The following is an 18427-nucleotide window of genomic DNA, read 5'->3' as shown; positions in this document are numbered from 1 at the left end:
TTTGTAGGTTACACAAAGACATAGATAAAGTATAATTAAATGAACAAGATTGAACTGGCTGCAACTATCACTAGATTATTTATAACCTACAATGTAATTTTTGTGAGAAAAGCACCAAACACATTTATGCTTTTTTTTTTCTTTAAACATCTTTTTTATTGATTTTATAACAAATATGCATAATACACGTTGCAAACGTTGCTTTTAGAGTAATACATAAAAACAAACAGAAATATCTATAACATAACTATAAATAATATGAACATATCCCCTTATATCCACATTTTCCTAGCTTACAATGACTGTAGTCTGACAATCAATTTCTGACTACACAACGTCCGATGTATACCTCACATGACATATTTTAATTTACCCAAATTACCACTCAAGTCCGCCAACAGATACCAATCTGAGTCAACAAAAGGCCCCATTATATTCTGAATTTCTCTAGTGAACAGTGACGTTTCTATAAACACTTTCCATTTTTTTTTAAAAATCTTTTCGGCATTTTATCTTTATTTCTTTCTGGTTCTCTCTTTTCCAAATATAGGACAGGCATTAATCCTGCCTTAATCTCCTTTATCCCTGGAAGTGTTTTGGCTAACCAATATTGCAAAATTAAACGCTTTGTTACCTGTGCAGTGGTATGGAACAAGTCTTGTAACTGTCCCCCTCTTGTTTTGCCCGTCGTATAGTGAAACAACCAGCATAGCAGGTCGGTGTCCACCCATATCCCACACATCTGCAGATACATATCCTGAACCGTGATCCAAAGCTCTTGTGTCCTGGAACATGACCATATGCCATGCTCCATATCTGTTTTAGGTGTTATACATTTGGGGCAACTTATCTGCCTATCAGGATTTTGCGTAGTTGGTGATATATTGAAGCCACATATTATTTTGTGTATTATTCTAAACTGGCTGTCCCTCCACTGTTCATTGATATGTTTCCTTACCAATTCCCAAACATGTAGTATTTTATGCTCAAGTTCTTCATCTTGTATGTGTTTTTCCCATTTGTAAAATATTTTGTCCGTTCCTGATGGTCGTAGTATGTCTCTTAGCGCTCCATATATCGAGGAGATCGATATTTCCTCAATGACCTTGGTATCTAAATCCTCCCATATATCTGAGTCAATTTCCTTCCTTACATCTTGCAGTAAATCTAGTACGTAATGTTTTAATTGACTATATAGCATCAGATGGAATCTTGGTAGCTTATTAAATGCTTTTATAGTATATGCCATTAATTCTTCTGATGGCAGGACATTCCACAGTCTGATTGCTCGAACTGTAAAGAATCCTTTCCTATTTAGATCTTGGAATGGCCTTTGTAGCAAAGACCACCTTTGTGCAGAATGTGCATTCCTCCTTAGAATACTGAGTGAAGAAGCTATTTCTGCTGGCAAAAAAACTGTCCTCAAAGCAAATCAGATGTCTTTCCCAAGTTGATTCCCTTCTGTCTCTTCCTAAACCTATGTCACTGAAACACCAAAGCCCAGATTCATGAAAGCAATTTTGCCAGAATTCAGGAAATTTGCTATGAAAAGTAGCAAAATTTTAGTTTGGCAAAAAGTATACAACTTTTGCAGTTTCACTCAGTTCCACCAAAATGCACAGAGCTGTCACTTCACGCCACAGCTCGTCTAAGTCATGATGAGCTGTGGTGTTTTTAACGCCACAAATCTTACTTCTGACTGGATTAATATTTGTGGCGAAGTGCACAAGCCACTCCTCAGACGCTCCTAATTTAGTAAGAGGCGTTCAGTTCATAATAAATCGAGAGATTCTGACTCCAAAGCGCCCCTCATCAAGACAGGCGTGAAAATTACCAGTCTGGATGAATCAGGACCTATATATATATAATCTGCAGCTTCATCTCCCTCCATCCCCCTTGTCTTCTAAGGTGTTGTGCTAAACGTGTCCGAGATTCAGAAAAAGTTTTGAACTCTTGCCATTGTCCAGTGCGGACAAGTAATGGCCAGATGCCAGGTGAAAGAAACACACAATCCTACAAACCACAGTGTGGAGATGTGTGCGTTTTTTCTTTTCTTTCTTTTATTAAGGCATTAAACAAAAGCATCAAAATTAAAAATAAAGAAGCATAAAAAGCATCTATTTAATGTTTTTTTGTCAATGTTTTAAGAGATTTGAAGTAATTGATTTGATTTATTTTGATATGAAGTGCGCTGCTGGAACATACTGCTATAGAACAATTACTTGCGAAGTTCCCAACACTGCATTTTGTCGTTATGGCCGCCGTAGGCGCTTGCTCAGAAGTGATACGCTATATTCATTATTTCCGAGCTCAGTTAAGTTGTTCCTTATTATTCCATTTGTATATGATTGCTATTGCCCACACTCGGGGGTGGCTGTATGTACGTAGTGAATGTTCTACTTAATGTTCAAAGTATTTTACTGTTGTGTTAATTCCCCAAACCTCCCCATTAATGCCAGGCGTCAGCTGCCTAATGGATCTGGGTCCTCCTGTGCTCCAGGCATTAGCCAGCTGGGGTTATTAAAAACCGCAGGGTAAGATCATCACCTCGCTATGCTGTGTGCAGCCGCGGCGTAACATGACAGTGTAATTGTTAATTCTGATAATTGAGTGGGCCATTGTCCTTTGGGGATTGTTCAATGTGACCCCACCGGCCAGATGAGTGATTGTACCTTACACCGCTTTTCTTTACAAGGCGCCAGCCTGATTTATCCGTATGATAATGGCTAAGGAGAGCTCACTGAGCCGGCCATCAATTGTAATGGAAATGAGAAATCAGAGTAAATACTTGTTTAATGATGAATAGAACAACATAATTGCTTGCCGACTGGACATATGTATTTACTGTATATCCTTTATGATGGTAAAGCTCAGATTAAACTCTTATCACTTTTTTTCTTATGGCAATCAGTGATGCATCTGATGTCTTTTTGATTTCCTCGTCCAGTAAGGAGCTAAGTTCTAATAAATGGAAGCAGGGAAGCCATAATTTAGTCACATGGTCACTCAGGCTTCACAGAAAGTAACTCTCTCCCCATCCCCTTCAAAACCCATTTTTATATACTATGCCAAAATAATGGAGGTGTCCCAGCATGGTGGGTCAAGCTGACTCGCTGCTTGGGTGACAATGGAAGCAGAATAAATATTTAAGTATTGAGCTCCCTCTAGTGGTGACTGGAGGCATGTTATTGACCGCTGCGTGATGGGGGAAAGTCTACTTGCTGCATTGTTTAAAGGGAACCTGTCCGGTAATTTATACTGCTTGAACCACGGCTAGGATGAAAGCCAAACGGGCTCTCTTTTTAAAGAAAACTTGTTTAAAACTGCTACCCCACCTCATTCCAAGCAATTTATAAGACGCTGTGGCACATGGATGCTTAATGACTGAGTGCTGCTTTTTTTTTTTTTTTATTACAATAAAAACTGATAAGTGTAAACTGATCTGCGGTGCGTTTTTGAAATCTGTAACAGTCAGTTTCTCTATCGCTTCATTGGGGTACACAGTAAACCATGGGTGTACGCTATGCTGCCACTAGGAGGCTGACACTATGTAGGAAAAAGGTTAGGTCCTCCTCTGCAGTATACACCCAACCAACAGGAGCTAGGATATTCAGTTTAGCTTAGTGTCAGTAGGAGGTGGACACGGGTCTTTCTTAGACCCATTTCTATCTCAATGTGCGTCGTTTCTTTTCAGGTACCCGGAGGGATACAGTGTGAAAAGTCACTACTGTAATCCCACGTAGAGACTATGAGTACGGCGTGTACTGCCACCCCGTATCCTCATAGGTCTAGTCGGCAGGACCCATATCCCTAGCACAGAAGCGTGCTTAGGTGATCCGCATCCGGCCCTAGCCCATCGTCTCCCACCCACTCGCCTACCAGAGCCTGATGGTTGGAGGAGACGCGGACGTCCTTCAGCAAGCTTCCAGATGTCTAACATCCCTAGTATGGAGAGGTACTCTTCCCTCTTTCCCCTAGGAATTCTTCAGGCTACATAAGGAAGAGGACAGATGAAGACCACAAAGCTTTTATTGGGGCCCTCTTCAGGTTAGGGTAACCACTTCCCCTTATCCTTTTATAGTACGGTCCATCAGACTCTGTGATTCAATCCAGGCTCCGGCTTACTGTCGGGCCTAGTCCCTACTCCCCTTTTGGCACGGGTTACCTCCTTTCATGGGTCTGGCAGATAGCTCTGCTAATTTTCAGGACCTCCACGCCAATTCAGGACCTCCAATCCTAAAAGTGTGCAGTGCATTCGTTGTGAGAATTCAGAAGCCTGCAATGTCAGGATTCAGCTTTGCAGGTTCCAGTAGTCATCACATGGACATTTCACTCATATGCGATTTTCATAGTTATGCTCTTGTGACAACGAGCTTCTCTTCCTGCTTTCAGTCTTTTACTGAGCATTGAGAGCATTGGGGAGAGCAGCTCGTGGGTACATGGCTAAGTGTGCAAGTCACATACGTACTTGGGGGGGGGCGCCGAACCAAATTCTTACCCCGGGTGCCAGAAAGCCTAGATACGCCTCTGGGGCCACACTATCCGCAGGTCCAGTGATGGGTGAGAGAATCCATCATTCCTATTGAAGCTGATGTAAAATGCGCTATAGTCGTGCAGTCTCTGGTGTAATAGATGCCTTAGAGCAGTGCAGTCACTGGCGTAATAAGTACTCCTGAGCCGTACAGCCAATAGTGTTATAGTACTCTAGAGCCGTGCTCTCATTGGTGTAATAATAATCTAGAGCCATTCTGTCAATGGTGTAATAGTACTCTAGAGCCGTACAGTCACTGACATAATGGTACTCTAGAGCCGTGCACTTACTGATGAAAAAGTAATCTAGAGCCGTGCAGTGACTGGTGTAATAGTTGCCCACAGCTGTGCAGTCACTGCTGTGATAGTAATCTAGAGCCGTGCATTCACTGGTGTAATAGTAATCTAGAGCCGTGCAGTCACTGGTGTAATAGTTACCTACAGCCGTGCAGTTACTGGTGTAATAGTAATCTAGAGCCGTGCAGTCACTGGTGCAATAGTACTCTAGAGCTGTGAGGTCACTGGTGTAATCGTAATCTAGAGCCGTGCAGTCACTGGTGTAATAGTAATCTACAGCCGTGCAGTCACTGGTGTAATAGTAATCTACAGCTGTGCAGTCACTGGTGTAATAGTAATCTAGAGTCGTCAGTCACTGGTGTAATAGTAATCTACAGCTGTGCAGTCACTGGTGTAATAGTAATCTAGAGTCGTCAGTCACTGGTGTAATAGTAATCTACAGCCGTGCAGTCACTGGTGTAATAGTAATCTACAGCTGGGCAGTCACTGGTGTAATAGTACTCTAGAGCTGTGCAGTCACTGGTGTAATAGTAATCTACAGCCGTGCAGTCAGTGGTACAATAGAACTCTAGACCCGTGCAGTCACTGGTGTAAAAGTAATCTAGAGCCATGCTTTCTCTGGTGTAATAGTACTCGAGAGCCATGCAGTCACTGGGGTATTAGATGCCCCACGCTGCTGTCATCTGTGCCACTGCCCGCTCTACGCCCTCCCAGGCACATGGGCCATGATAAAAACTGCCGTATGGCGTTTGCCTGGTAGAAGGTTTCACTTGCACATTTCCCCTCGGAGATCTGCTTTTGTCACACGGCTGTTGTGATTTCTGCTATTGCAGATCTGTGCCTTGATTTTCATCAGAACAAGACTCGGCCATTGCTCCACACATAAAGATGCTGGAGCCCTGGCATAGCAAATGCTTCCATTTCTCCTGCTCACAGGCACTCACCTTTCATTTTCCTGCAGCCTCCCTCCGGATGCTGGCATTACACTGCTCTAAGCAGAGTAGGGAGCTGATCCTACCCCTTCACGACTGCAGTGTTTGGGCCTGACTTCCAGCTCTTTAGAAGTTGTTACCCGGCAATTGTCTGCTGTGGCTCAGTGGATAAAGTTGCTGACCACAAGTCGCAGGTCCAGGGGTTGGAACCCAGGCGCACAACAGAGAGTACAGTTTAGTCTCCCTTTGATTCCAGACCTACAGTTCTACAGTCAGGAGAAATGACAGGTCAGAATATACTTCAGGACCGACTTCGTAGTGCGGCTTACTACACGTGAAGCTGTTATTCTGCCTAATGCCGTCAGGTATCCAGACCTAGACCGCAACACAGAATTGTCTCTCTCCTATACCCTTCTCCGAGTTCTCTCCATGCTTATTTAGTCACAGGATGATGAGAGCCGATTGCAGCTGTGCTCTGTCCCGCTATCCAGGCTTCAGACGCACCACCTACTTAGCACAGTGGTTGAAACTGTCGTATTTCAATGGAGACGTGTCTTGGGTTGACGGCTGCAGTGGTACGGGTATTCTGTACCATATTCAGGTGAGTCAGGTCCCTTGTGATCTGTTGCAGCAGTACTCTATCTCTTATCCAGGACTTGGATAGTCCTCTACCAGACATGTTTAGTCAATACATGCCGTCTTTCCTGTGGCTCAAACGTACCCGAGGTCGATCAGCTGCATCTGTCCGGCTGTTCTGTCCCATTGTCAGGTGAGTCAGAAGAGCCCTCTATCACGCTCCTCAGTGTCTTTTGCAGCATTTGTCTAAGCTCCCGTCTAATCGCCACTCAGTGAGAGATGCCGGTATTTATCACTTCTGGTGGGCTGCAGCTGTGGTTGCAATCCGCTTTCAGGTGAGTCAGAGGCCCCTTCTTCTGCATGTTTCATGGTCATAAACATAAACTCTACCACGTACAAACGGAGTGGATCTCAATACCATAGGTTGGATCTCAGCAGCAGCATACGTGGATACTCCACCTTCAGGTAGATCAGACACTCTCGTGTCAGCTACCGGATGGTCGCAGTTTTTTCCTTCGGCCAAGCTCTGGGCCCTGAGTGTGAGTTGCTCCACAGGAGTTTTTCCACACCACCTGATTTTTTGAGCTTACCTCTAATTACCCAGTTGGTCAGTTTACAGTACTTCCCGCAGGCTTTCTTTACTGCCCGATGTGTTACGCCTATCATTAATGATTGACCAGTAGTAGTTTATAAGTTCTAGTCTATACTTCAAGCCACCACAATACCTAAGCTCCCCATTTGTCAGTACTTACCTATTCTTTCTTACAGACATCGGATAAAGCCTCAAGCAGCTCAGAGATGTGACTTCCGAGCTTGGCAGGAACGAGTCTCCGACCTCAGACAGGAGTGGGATCTTCCACTGCGCAAGCATCGACCAGGGTAGAAAGCTGCTCCAGTCCTGGATCCAATGAGGAGTTTGGTGATAACACGTTTCTTCCTTCAGCTAGAATCATATCTTTTTCACTGTTATCCTCAGGCGCGTGGTGTCTTATACTTGGGTAAGCGGGTCTACACTGCAATCCTCTCCCTGTTCCAGAGGGTCCAGGATGGATACTGTCATTTAGATCGTCATAGGGAATGATCTTCCTTTCGTCAGCCTAGTTGTCTTCTGGAGTCTTTGTGATCTCCTAGAGTCAACTTTCCATGCAGTTGACATACTGGTTTTTTTCATGGCCTTTCCTCGTTCGACTGCTCATTTTTTTGTTATACTTTCAACGCCCATCTAGACTATTTTTTCCATGCCCATCTGCATTCCTGCAGGCTGGGTTTAGCTTCCTTTTGATCTCAGTATGCGAAGTCGTCCAGTTGTCTACGTTCTACCTGCTTGGTCGGGCAAGCAGTTGTCTCTTCAACGGTTCTCCCTTTATGAGCCGCTCTGTTAGTCAGTCTGAGCCTACATCGCGGCAATGAGATCCAGGGTATCCCCAGGTCCCATTCAGTACGTCTTCAGCGTTCGGCTCTCTAGCAGGTTTACAGTGGCCTTCTCTCAGGTCTTTCCTTGTCATTCACTCAAGAGAACTTAGTCCAGCCACTTCCAAAGAAGGGAGCGCCTCGGTATATCAGAGCGCTCCGCAAATTTGACTACTTCTCCAACTACGAACCCTCCAGTTTCCAGTTTTCCCACCAATACGGTCCTTCCTCTCTCAGACATGCATCCTTCAGGGATGCTAACGGCGGATTCATAGAGTCCTTGACAATATCAACCATGGAAGCGTTACACCGCTACATTGTGTCCTGCCCTTGCCTCCACCCGGGTTGCAAGTTTATAGGTTGCTCATCAGGGCATTCTTTCTGGAAACCGGTCGGAAGAATTGGCCGTCCTCACTGCCTAAATATCTCTTGCAGGGAAGTACATGGTTTTCCACTTTGCCAGATCCAGCAAAGTTGTGCCCATCCAAAGGACCATTTGGCTTACGGCTTGAAGAGCGAACGTATCTCCAAACAGGTCCCTCACCAACTTGCCTTTCCTGGGTTTCCCTTCGGTTTGGCTCCAATTGGACCAAATTATTAGGAGGTCACCGGAGAGACAAGCTCTCTCCTTCCTCAGGCTAACCTCGTGGTTCTCCGGTGAATTTTCCTCAGCGTGACTCGTTGGGGATCAAGGATTGAGTCCATCCTTGTCTTTCAGGAGGAAATCTCTTCGTTCAGTATTTACTTTCTGGGAATCGCATGATTTTTCTTTTGTTCCATGATGCCTTTATCCAGGTCCTGATTTCTTCAGAGCTTCGCAGATTTCTGCGTTTTGCAAGGGACGGATCCATTTTCTTTTTCATTGTATAGCTTTCCCCTTCAGGCTCTCAACTACTCCCGGAGTCTTGCAGAGTCTGTGGCAGCAGTTGTGCACTTTCTGTACAAAGTGGAAAAAAGGTCCAACTTCACAAGGAAGGAAGGGAAGAAAAGGGGAGGGTGGAAGGGAAGACAAAATGTAGAGGAAAAAAAAACCAAAATGCACAAAAGAGCAAATAAAACAGAAAATTATGATAATGGAAACTTAAATATAAACATGTAAACACATATCAAAAAATTAATACATATGATAATCAATAATGAAACATAATTTCTTTTCTGGCAATTAGTCCGTCGGGAAAACATGTATTCAAGTAAAAAAATCCAGTACGCTTCACGTGTCATAAGGCGTTTTTTTATGTCGCCACCTCTCATATTGCGCGTCAATCTTTCAATACCAATAACTTTAAAAAATTCAGTGCTTCTTTGACGCTGAGAAATAAAGTGTTTGGATGCAGAAGAAATAGATCGATTTGTACTAGAAGGAGACAAAATATTGGTTATGTGCTCAGATATACGAATTTTGAGCATGCGAGACGTACAACCCACATATTTTAAATTGCACTTCAAACATGTGATTAAATAAATTACATTTTTGCTGTTGCAATTAGTATATTGCTTTATTTTATGTTCTTCCACATTTGCACTATCACAGAAACAGCGTATCAGACAGGGTGTTAGCTTTTTTTGCTACCACTCGACACCCATTAGACAAAATATTAGATAGAATGTCGTCCTCAAACAAAATTGGTAAATGTTTTAAAATGAGAGATTTGATAGTGACAAACTGGGGACTATATTGAATAGAGCAAAAAATTTTGTTATGAGTGTTGTTATCATTAATATGTGTTTTTGGGGCTAGCATATCGTGCCACTTCTTTTTGTGCACTATTTTTTTTTAGCTCTTTCTTATCACCAATTAGAATAGCCTCTTTTCCTAAGCTTATCACAGCACAAATTGATCTCCTCCTTCAAGACATTCTCATCATTGCAATTTCTAGTGATTCTAGTAAGCTCACCCACAGGTACAGATTTGACAGTGTGACCAGGGTGGCTGCTAGAAGCATGCAATATGCTATTGCCAGAGAGTGGTTTGCAAAATGTGGATGTGCTGATAACAGCACCATCAACACCCTTTAATGTCAGATCCAAAAATGAGATTACATGCGGATCAGTCACAAACGTAAATTTTAAATTGAAATAATTGCAATTGAAATAATCAACCAATTTTGGTATGGCAGATACATCACCACTCCAAATGAGGAGTGTATTTTTGCCGTGCACTTTCTGTGTCCATCATTCTTATTTCCCTTCCTTTCGTCCGGCTCTGACTTATCCTTCGTAGCGCTCTCTCATCAGACTACCTGGCCAGAGTGACGGTGCCGTCCTTCCCCTCTTTTTTTCGGTCTTGGGCTTGGCATGTAGAGGTCCTCCGGCCTCCAGGTCAGCGGCTGCTCGCTGAATCCGGTCGGCATTGGTAGGGTTGCTGGGTCAGGAGAAACCGCGTTCTTCTGGGTTTAGACGCACTCTACTTGGGCAGTGTGCACCTCCTGGTGGTGCTCTAAGGGCTTCCGCCCGGCACTTCTGCATAGCAAAGATATGTCCTCCACAAGTCCGGAAGGTTTTTCAGAGCCCATGCCTAGCTTCGGCGGATGCCGGTTGGGGTAAAAAGACCTTGCAGGTGACAATGGTGAGTTCTTCGTCTTGATTGGAGTTGGCTGCTGTTCCGTCCCCTTGGGTACTGCTTTGGGACGTCCCATGGTTTCCGGTGTCCCCCAATGAAGCGATAGAGAAAACACGATTTTTGGTTGCTTACCGTACAATCTGTTTCTCGGAGCCTTCATTGGGGGACACAGCAGCCTCCCAAGTTGAACAGCTCTGGTTACTGTATCATATTGTTACAGTTTGTGTTTTTCTGTGGTTTCTGTCTCTTTTACCAGATTGCTTCTCCTACTGCTTTCTCACTAACTGAATATCCTAATTCCTGTCAGTGGGGTGTACACTGCAGAGGAGGAGCTAACCTTTTTTCTACATTTCTACATAGTGTCAGCCTCCTAGTGGCAGTATAGCGTACACCCATGGTTTCCTGTGTCCCCCAAGAAGGCTCCAAGAAACAGATTTTACGGTATGCAACCAAAAATCCTGTTTTCTCTTAGGGTTATGCTGAGTTTTATGTGCAGATTTTCCCCATAGAATTGCATTAGGTGTGGAAAATCCACTGGTAAAATATGTACATGTGGAAGCGCACTAATTTAATCTGCATATGACTGTATCAGAGTGCTGCTGAATATGTTGGTGTTGTAGAAGCAAAAATTATTATTATCAATAAAGATTTGTCAGAGCCAAATAACAGGAAGTATCAAAAGCAAAGCAACAGTGAAACACAAAACAAAGTAAAAAAAAAGCAATGCACTCAAAAATGCCATGAAAAACCCCCAAAGTAACCTAATTTGGGTATTTAGTTTAGAAATACTTTAGAAAATCTGCAGCATCAAAAAACATACCAAAAACCCATTGTGGGAACTTAGCCTTAAAGGGCTAAATAGTCCTATAAATGGTTCGGATGTTGGCTAGATGTTTCTGCCAGGTTCCCTTTACAGACAATATATTTTATTTTGATCCCCCATAATATTTCATGCTTTTTTCTGAACTGTTGTCTGGCACAGGGCCCAGATTCTTGCCCTGGGGAGAATAGGGCACATGGTGGCTCTCACTAGCTTTTCCCTGCCTGGCGAGAGTTGGATGACTTCTCGCCCTACTTGTGTAGAGAGAATCCTGCCATTAAGCCAAATGAGGTTTTCTTTGAAGCTGTGCAATGTTGAAACCAGCACATACTGTGTAATCTTTATTTCATGGTTTCTGTGCTAAAGGCAATATGAATCTTCTGAGGGGGTGACACTTATTGAGGCACGCTGCTTAGTTTCTTTATGGGGGCCCTCTGATGGTGCTTTTGTAAAGAAATATGTTCTCACTATTTCACATGACAATACAAAAAAGGATTCATAAGCAATAGCTTGCCTCCCCATCTTTTCCTTTCTCTGGCAGCCGTGGCCAGAAGAGTTGGTGCCATCTTTATTCTAAACATAAATGACAATTTTGGATATTGAGCTGCAGGTTAGTGAAGTATGAAAAATCTTATTGAATCTTTACAATGGAAAATACAAGTCAAAGAGAAGAGTTCCCCTTAACACGTCTGCTATGTGTGTGTTCTGCTGAGATTAAAACTCCTGCTGCATTACCACTATCCTGGATGGGGCTTACATTGCCATTAATACCTGGAGTTCCTTCACTCCTGCGCAGACCTACAAGGTGATGTCCCAGGTTCTAAAATTCCGAGCTCTTTGTGCAATCCAAACAGTTACAGCTAGCCTTTCTCAACACGAAAGTAGTGCGGAAATGAACACAGTTCTATCAGTGTCCAATCTGGAAAAAGGATAAAAAACATCTGAGTTATAGATGGAATAATTACATTATACAGACACAGGAAATAAATGTCTTTATATCCTTAATAGAATGCTTTCTTTGAATTTGGAGTGAAAACCTGCCTCATATTCTAGTGCTCAGCTGTGCTTGTATATCCCATTTCAAATGTTCTTTTTCAATTGTGGAATTTTAGGCATTGTAGCATGGCTAAGAGTTTCCCTTGAATAAAAGGGCAGCGGACGTCATTCCCATCTCAGCGTCTCTCACGTCTTGCAATAGCATGTCTGACATCTGAGCCAACACAATAGCCTTGGCGGAAGCTGAACCGTGCCAGCCAGGGTGTGAGCCAGACGGCAGGGTGATTGCCTGCTAGAGAAGCCTAGAGGAGCTGGGTGGCAGATGGAAGGAGTGACACACATGACAGGAATGAGCCGGAAGTGGGAGGAAGTATGAAGCTGTTTGGATGCCTCCATCATTTCATTTGGCAGACTATAATAGCGAGCCCATTTCTGTGCATGTAACTGATGCCACTGCCACCTTCCAACATTTCCTCTGGGCGCTCAGCAATTCCTCAACTTGATACTTAATGTTTGACAGTTACGGTACTTAAAAATTGAAGAGGCAACATTTAATGATAAATGGAGGCTCTGTCTATCTGTTCGTCTGACTATCTATCCAGGCTTGCATGGGACACCACTCACATGGATATGCGTGATGCAAGGTGTCTGACTTGCAGCCAATTGATGACGCCCAAAATATTATAATAGGTGGGCTGCCCAGCACCAAAAAAATGCAACACATTAGGAATGACGCCCCAGAAAAAAAAACCCACTTACCATGAGGAAACCGCCTAACCAAGTTCAGTTAGATGATAAATGCACTAGCAGGATGCAGCTGACCTCCATTATATAGGCTGGGGCAGCACAGGTGCAAACTAACTGACCAGCCTATGTAATGGAGGCCAGCTGCATCCTGCTAGTGCATTTATCATCTAACTGGACTTGGTTAGGCGGTTTCCTCATGGTAAGTGGGTTCTCTGTAACCCCTCAACATTTCATAGTAAAACATACATGGCTACAGGAGAGCAGACAGTGTCTGATTCCTGCTGCTCATGCTTTGGGCAGCATGAATCTACTCTGACGTGTGAAGCACATGTATGTTACGTGTCAATTGTGCGACTTATGGAGTAAGCTCAGGACCTTTATTGTAGGTGACAACGTTACTATACAGCTGATACAACTTGTAACTGTCACGGTTGGAGGGTAGTGCCATTCAACACACTTTACCACTTAGAAGCATTAGGACCCTGAAATCCTGGTGGTTACATCAAAGGAGGTCCGCAGTCTGTCACCCCATTGCGCTTTGTCCTACAAAAGCTCGATTATACTGTTTCTATGGGTTGTCATGTCAGGGCATTATAGGGGATAGCTAAAATGATAATACACTGACATACTAAAAAGTGCTAGTGTTCAAAGTTTCAAGCAGTTGAAATGGGCTATATTGCAGACTACCACCTGTCCTGAAAAAAATATTCTCTCATTTTGCTATGTTTTGGACCTGGAAGGTGGGGATGAAAAGACAAAAGCAAGACAACCAAAAATGTCTGCAATGTGAAAAAGTAAAAAACCAAAACAAACCACCCCACACACACAATCTTGCAATTTTAATTCTTTTCACTGAGCCTCTTAATAGATACCTTCTGTTCTGTAGAGATCACTTTTCAGTTGTCATCTCATTATCACAGGCAGGATTACAACGACAGATAACCCATATATAGCGGATCATAACATTAGTTTGGTTGCAGTTCATCTCCTCCACCTCTCTGTGTAATGACCTCTGCACAGGTCACAAAGCTTGCCCACATCTCTCTCAGATTAGAAATGTATATATATTTACAATTCTGTCATTTGCTGAAACTGAGTGCCTGTTGTGGTTGGCCAATTACAGATGATATTATAAGATTTTGTTCTCCATCTGTTTTTTTTTTTAATTGATCTGTTAGCTTTTTGCTGCATTTGTGTCTTGTGGCGAAACACAAACCTGGACTTTTGCTTGGTGTGTTTTGCATGGCTATTTTTAATTACTTCTGACTAGCACAAACTGAAAGTAATATGAGTGTTATATGGGGGTTTATTACTTTGTGTCTATAATTTTTTATACCGAACACTAGTCTTGTGGCATTTCAGGATTCCACTGATCAGTATCTCTCACAGTGAAATTCTAAAATAAGAGACGGTCTAGTGTAGTCTAGAGCAGACTAATATTCCCAGGTCTCCTAACTTGTGCTACTCTCCGATCTGATGTAAAATTTTCTCATGCATTTTGATTTGACTTGTCCCATTTTTTCCCAGGACGTGTGTAAATGGGGTTCAGGTCTGCTCTCAAACCACTTTGTGGCATGGAGACAGAATCCTCTGGGGAAACAACCACTTCTTCAGGTATTTCTTTACACCCCTCGGCCCTCATTAGTCTTGAGTATTTTCCAACATTAACTGAATCTAATAATGTTTAACTAGGCTCAACCTGCCAAAGAGAAAAAGGAAAGATTGGCTGAGAGAGTTTGAGAAAGAGACAAGCTGCATTGACATTGATCTTGATGCTACCAGCGAAGCGTCCTCGGAACCTGACTATAGTTATGAATTTGCACAGATGGAGGTTATAATGAAGGCTTTGAATAGCAATGGTAAGTAAATAGGCATGGGTGCCGGAAAACGGCACGGGGCCAAGTTTACACCGTAGGTGGCTAGCTGCGCAACGGAAACTCTTGCCAATCTGAAGTGGGCAACGGCTGCGCAATTATGAAACAACGTTATGCAACCATTGTCTGCTTGGCCTGCTTCACCATGTGGTTTCATCCCTAGCATTCACACTTACTTTATTTAAGTTTTTTCCCAAGGTTTTATTTTTGTTCACACTTGTTGTTTTTCATGCATATTTATCCTATAAAGAAGCTTATGGGAAATCACAGAATTAATCAACTTGCGTGTCTTGCGTTTTTTTTATTCAATACAATAGCTTGCGGTGAGGTTTTCTTGCTGAAATGAAAATCTAGAAAAATGTTGTTTTCCATATTCTGTTATGGATTTTATTGCACATGTTATCTGCAGATTTTACCCATTGCAATGCAATGAACATTGTCCTATGTAAAGCTTGCACAGATTTATCTAGTGGTTTAAGCCAAAATCTAGGTCAGAAAACTTCTCTTGTACCTGATTGTTAGGCCTCCTTCACACTTACAGAATGCTATGGTTACCTAATCGCTTCTGTATGTATCATAGGGGAGATATAAAAAGTTTAATCCGCCAGAATTCTGACACAGTTTGCTCCACAAAGCTGCGTTTCATGACGTCACCATATTTATTATGTATTTTAAACACTTTCTGTGCCTTGTCCAACAAGAGCGTTTGGCTTAAGGGCATGGCTTTGCCAAAGAGGGGTGTGATTTATCATGATATATTGTGGGTCAAGAAAAGTGCCAAACTTTTGCAAACCTTTTGCACAAAGTGAGCCAACTACTTACACATAAAGCCTGTTTCACACTTCCGTTTTTGACCATCAGTCAAAATCCGCCGTTTTTGCAAAAAACGGATCCACCATTTTTTTTGGCGGATCCGATTTTTTCCCCATTGATTTGCATTACCGGCGGATCCGTTTTTTTTGCGGATCCCTCAATTTTTTTGCGTCCGCCGAGATGCCTGGACGGACCATGTACCGTTTTTTGTGCTGAAGGATCCGCATTTTTATAGTGCGCATGCCCGGAGGAATGAAGTCAGGCGGAAATTTGACCCTGAAATCATTTCTGGCAGACAGAAATGATCTCTCTCTCCCTCTCCCTCTCTCTCCCACTCTCCTCCGCTTCCTCTTCCCGCTTCCTCTTCCCTCTTCCCGCTTCCTCTTCCTTTTCCTGGGCAGCGGTTCCTTTAAAATTCATCCGTTCACAACGGATCCGCTTTCCGCCATTTTGGCAGATTTTAACTGACATAACAAAACAGAAGTGTGAAACAGGCCTAAGATGCCTGTCGGCCAAACGATGCTTTAGTCAATCATTTTGCAGACAGTCATTTCAGACAACACTCCCATACACAGGAGCGTTCGTTCGGCCAAGCACTCCTGTGTTCTCTTTGAGAAAGCTGTCAGCTGACACATAAGCTTGTGATTTATCTCATGGAGCACAATTCAATCAGCAGTCCGAAATTGGACATAATCGACATCTCTCCAGACCATCAGTCGGTTGGTGTCCCCATACACATCAAACCATAGGCTGAACCTGTTGATATCGGCGGGTTGGGGCGATTTTAGTCTGCTTATGGGGTCCCTTAGGGGCCCGTTACACATAGCGATATCGCTAGCAATATCGCTGTAACGTCACTGATTTTGTGACGTAGCAGCGATATTGCTAGCGATATCGCTATGTCTGATACTTGCCTCCGACCGGCTCCCCTGCTGCTCATCGCTGGTTGCGCAAGAACGTCCTGGACCATTTCTCGTCGGGCGCTTCATGCTGGGCTTCCTGTGGCGCCGATGAGCGACGCGTGGACACGGGCGGGAGGACGTCAGGATCGCCGCGTCTGACAGGTAAGTAGCGACCCCCGACCCCTGCTATGTCGCTGGTGAGATCTGCCTGTGTGGCAGCTCACTAGCGACCACTTAGCGATGCACCAGCGATCCATATCGTTGTCGGGATCGCTGGTGCATCGCTAAGTGTAACGGTACCATTAGACAAGAGCGTCTACAGATGCATTACATTTATCTGATGCATTTTAAGTCCATCTAATCTGAGTTTGCACTGTCTAAAACCAGGACAGCATTGGTAAATATTCCCCTATAACGGACAACGACCGCGTATTTGCAGCCATCTCTTAGCGCACATTTGTGCATCGGAAAACCCCAACAAGTAGTATGCAGGCCACTACTACTGACATAGACTGAAACAGATTTCTACACTGCAACTGTGTAGTACTAGGACTGATATAAGACTGTTTTCAGCCTCGGAATGTAAAAAAAGAACTTTTTCGTTCACTGGAAGCCAAGAACTTAGCAGAAATGTAAGCCTAGAGTATGTTAGATCATTATGTAATAACTAGATGGAGGCCCGATGCTATAGCATCGAGAGGGCGGTAATGTCACGATGGGCGCAGGCTTTGCAGCGTTGAGAATCTCTCCCCCCATGTGCTCACTCACCTATCCACGCTCTCTTTCCCCATGTGCTGACTTCTCCCGTCTGTGCTCTCTTCTTTGACCTGTCTACCTCATGTGCTATGCTTCTTGTCTGCTGTCTCTCCCATTCCTGTGCTGTGTTGTCCCCTCAAGTGCTGTCCCATTTGAGCTGTCTCCCCCCTGTGCTCTGTCTCTCTCACCCCTGTGTCTGACCGTGTACAGAACATACCACAGCTCCTGGGAGGAAGCAAAAGACAATAATGACAGCAGGAGATCGCAGAGGATACATTTTGTGAAGTAAAATATTGTTTAACCCCTTCACTACCAAGGGTGGTTTGCACGTTAACTCCCGGGCCAATTTTTACAATTCTGACCACTGTCCCTTTATGAGGTCATAACTCTGAAACGCTTCCATGGATCCCGGTGATTCTGACATTGTTTTCTCGTGACATATTGTACTTCATGTTAGTGGTAAAATTTCAATCAAATAACTTGCGTTTATTTGTGAAAAAAACGGAAATTTGGCGAAAATTTTGAAATTTTCGCAATTTTCCAACTTTGAATTTTTATGCCCTTAAATCACAGAGATACGGCACACAAAAAACTTAATAAATAACATTTACCACATGTTTACTTTACATCAGCACAATTTTGGAACCAAAATTTTTTTTTGTTAGGAAGTTATAAGGGTTAAAAATTGACCAGCGATTTCTCATTTTTGCAACACCATTTTATTTTTAGGGACCACATCACATTTGAAGCCACTTTGAGGGGTTTATGTGATAGAAAATACCCAAAAGTGACACCATTCTAAAAACTGCACCCCTTAAGGTGGTCAAAACCACATTCAAGAAGTTTATTAACCCTTTAGGTGCGTCACAGGAATTGTTTGAATATTTAAAAATAAAAATGAATATCTAACTTTTTTCACAAAAAAAATACTTCAGGTTCAATTTTTTTTATTTTACCAAGGGTAACAGGAGAAATTGGACTGCAAAAGTTAATGTGCAATTTGTCCTGAGTACGCTGATACCTGATATGTGGGGGGGAACCACTGTTTCGGCGCATGGCAGACCTCAGTAGGGTAGGAGCGCCGTTTGACTTTTTCAATGCAAAATTGTCTGGAATTCAGATCGGACGCCATGTCGCGTTTGGAGAGCCCCTGATGTACCTAAACAGTGGAAACCCCCCCCAAGTGACCCCATTTTGGAAACTAGACCCCCCAA

At 43.3% G+C, this 18427-nt stretch overlaps 1 protein-coding gene across 5 annotated transcripts in view; it reads left to right on the top strand.

Moving 5' to 3' along the window:
* Positions 1-18427, top strand: part of KIF13A (kinesin family member 13A) — a 330019-nt gene that overhangs the window by 192477 nt on the left and 119115 nt on the right. For all 5 annotated transcript variants that reach the window (XM_073566095.1, XM_073566092.1, XM_073566093.1 and 2 more), the window contains exons 15-16: positions 14396-14482; positions 14561-14727. In XM_073566095.1, the coding sequence (XP_073422196.1) occupies positions 14396-14482; positions 14561-14727 (254 nt within the window). The remainder of the gene's footprint in view (positions 1-14395; positions 14483-14560; positions 14728-18427) is intronic.

The sequence above is a fragment of the Dendrobates tinctorius genome, unplaced genomic scaffold, assembly GCF_039654945.1.
Source record: "Dendrobates tinctorius isolate UK_male_01 unplaced genomic scaffold, ASM3965494v1 ptg000004l, whole genome shotgun sequence".
Taxonomy (NCBI): domain Eukaryota; kingdom Metazoa; phylum Chordata; class Amphibia; order Anura; family Dendrobatidae; genus Dendrobates; species Dendrobates tinctorius.
This window is presented reverse-complemented; position numbering and strand designations above follow the sequence as displayed.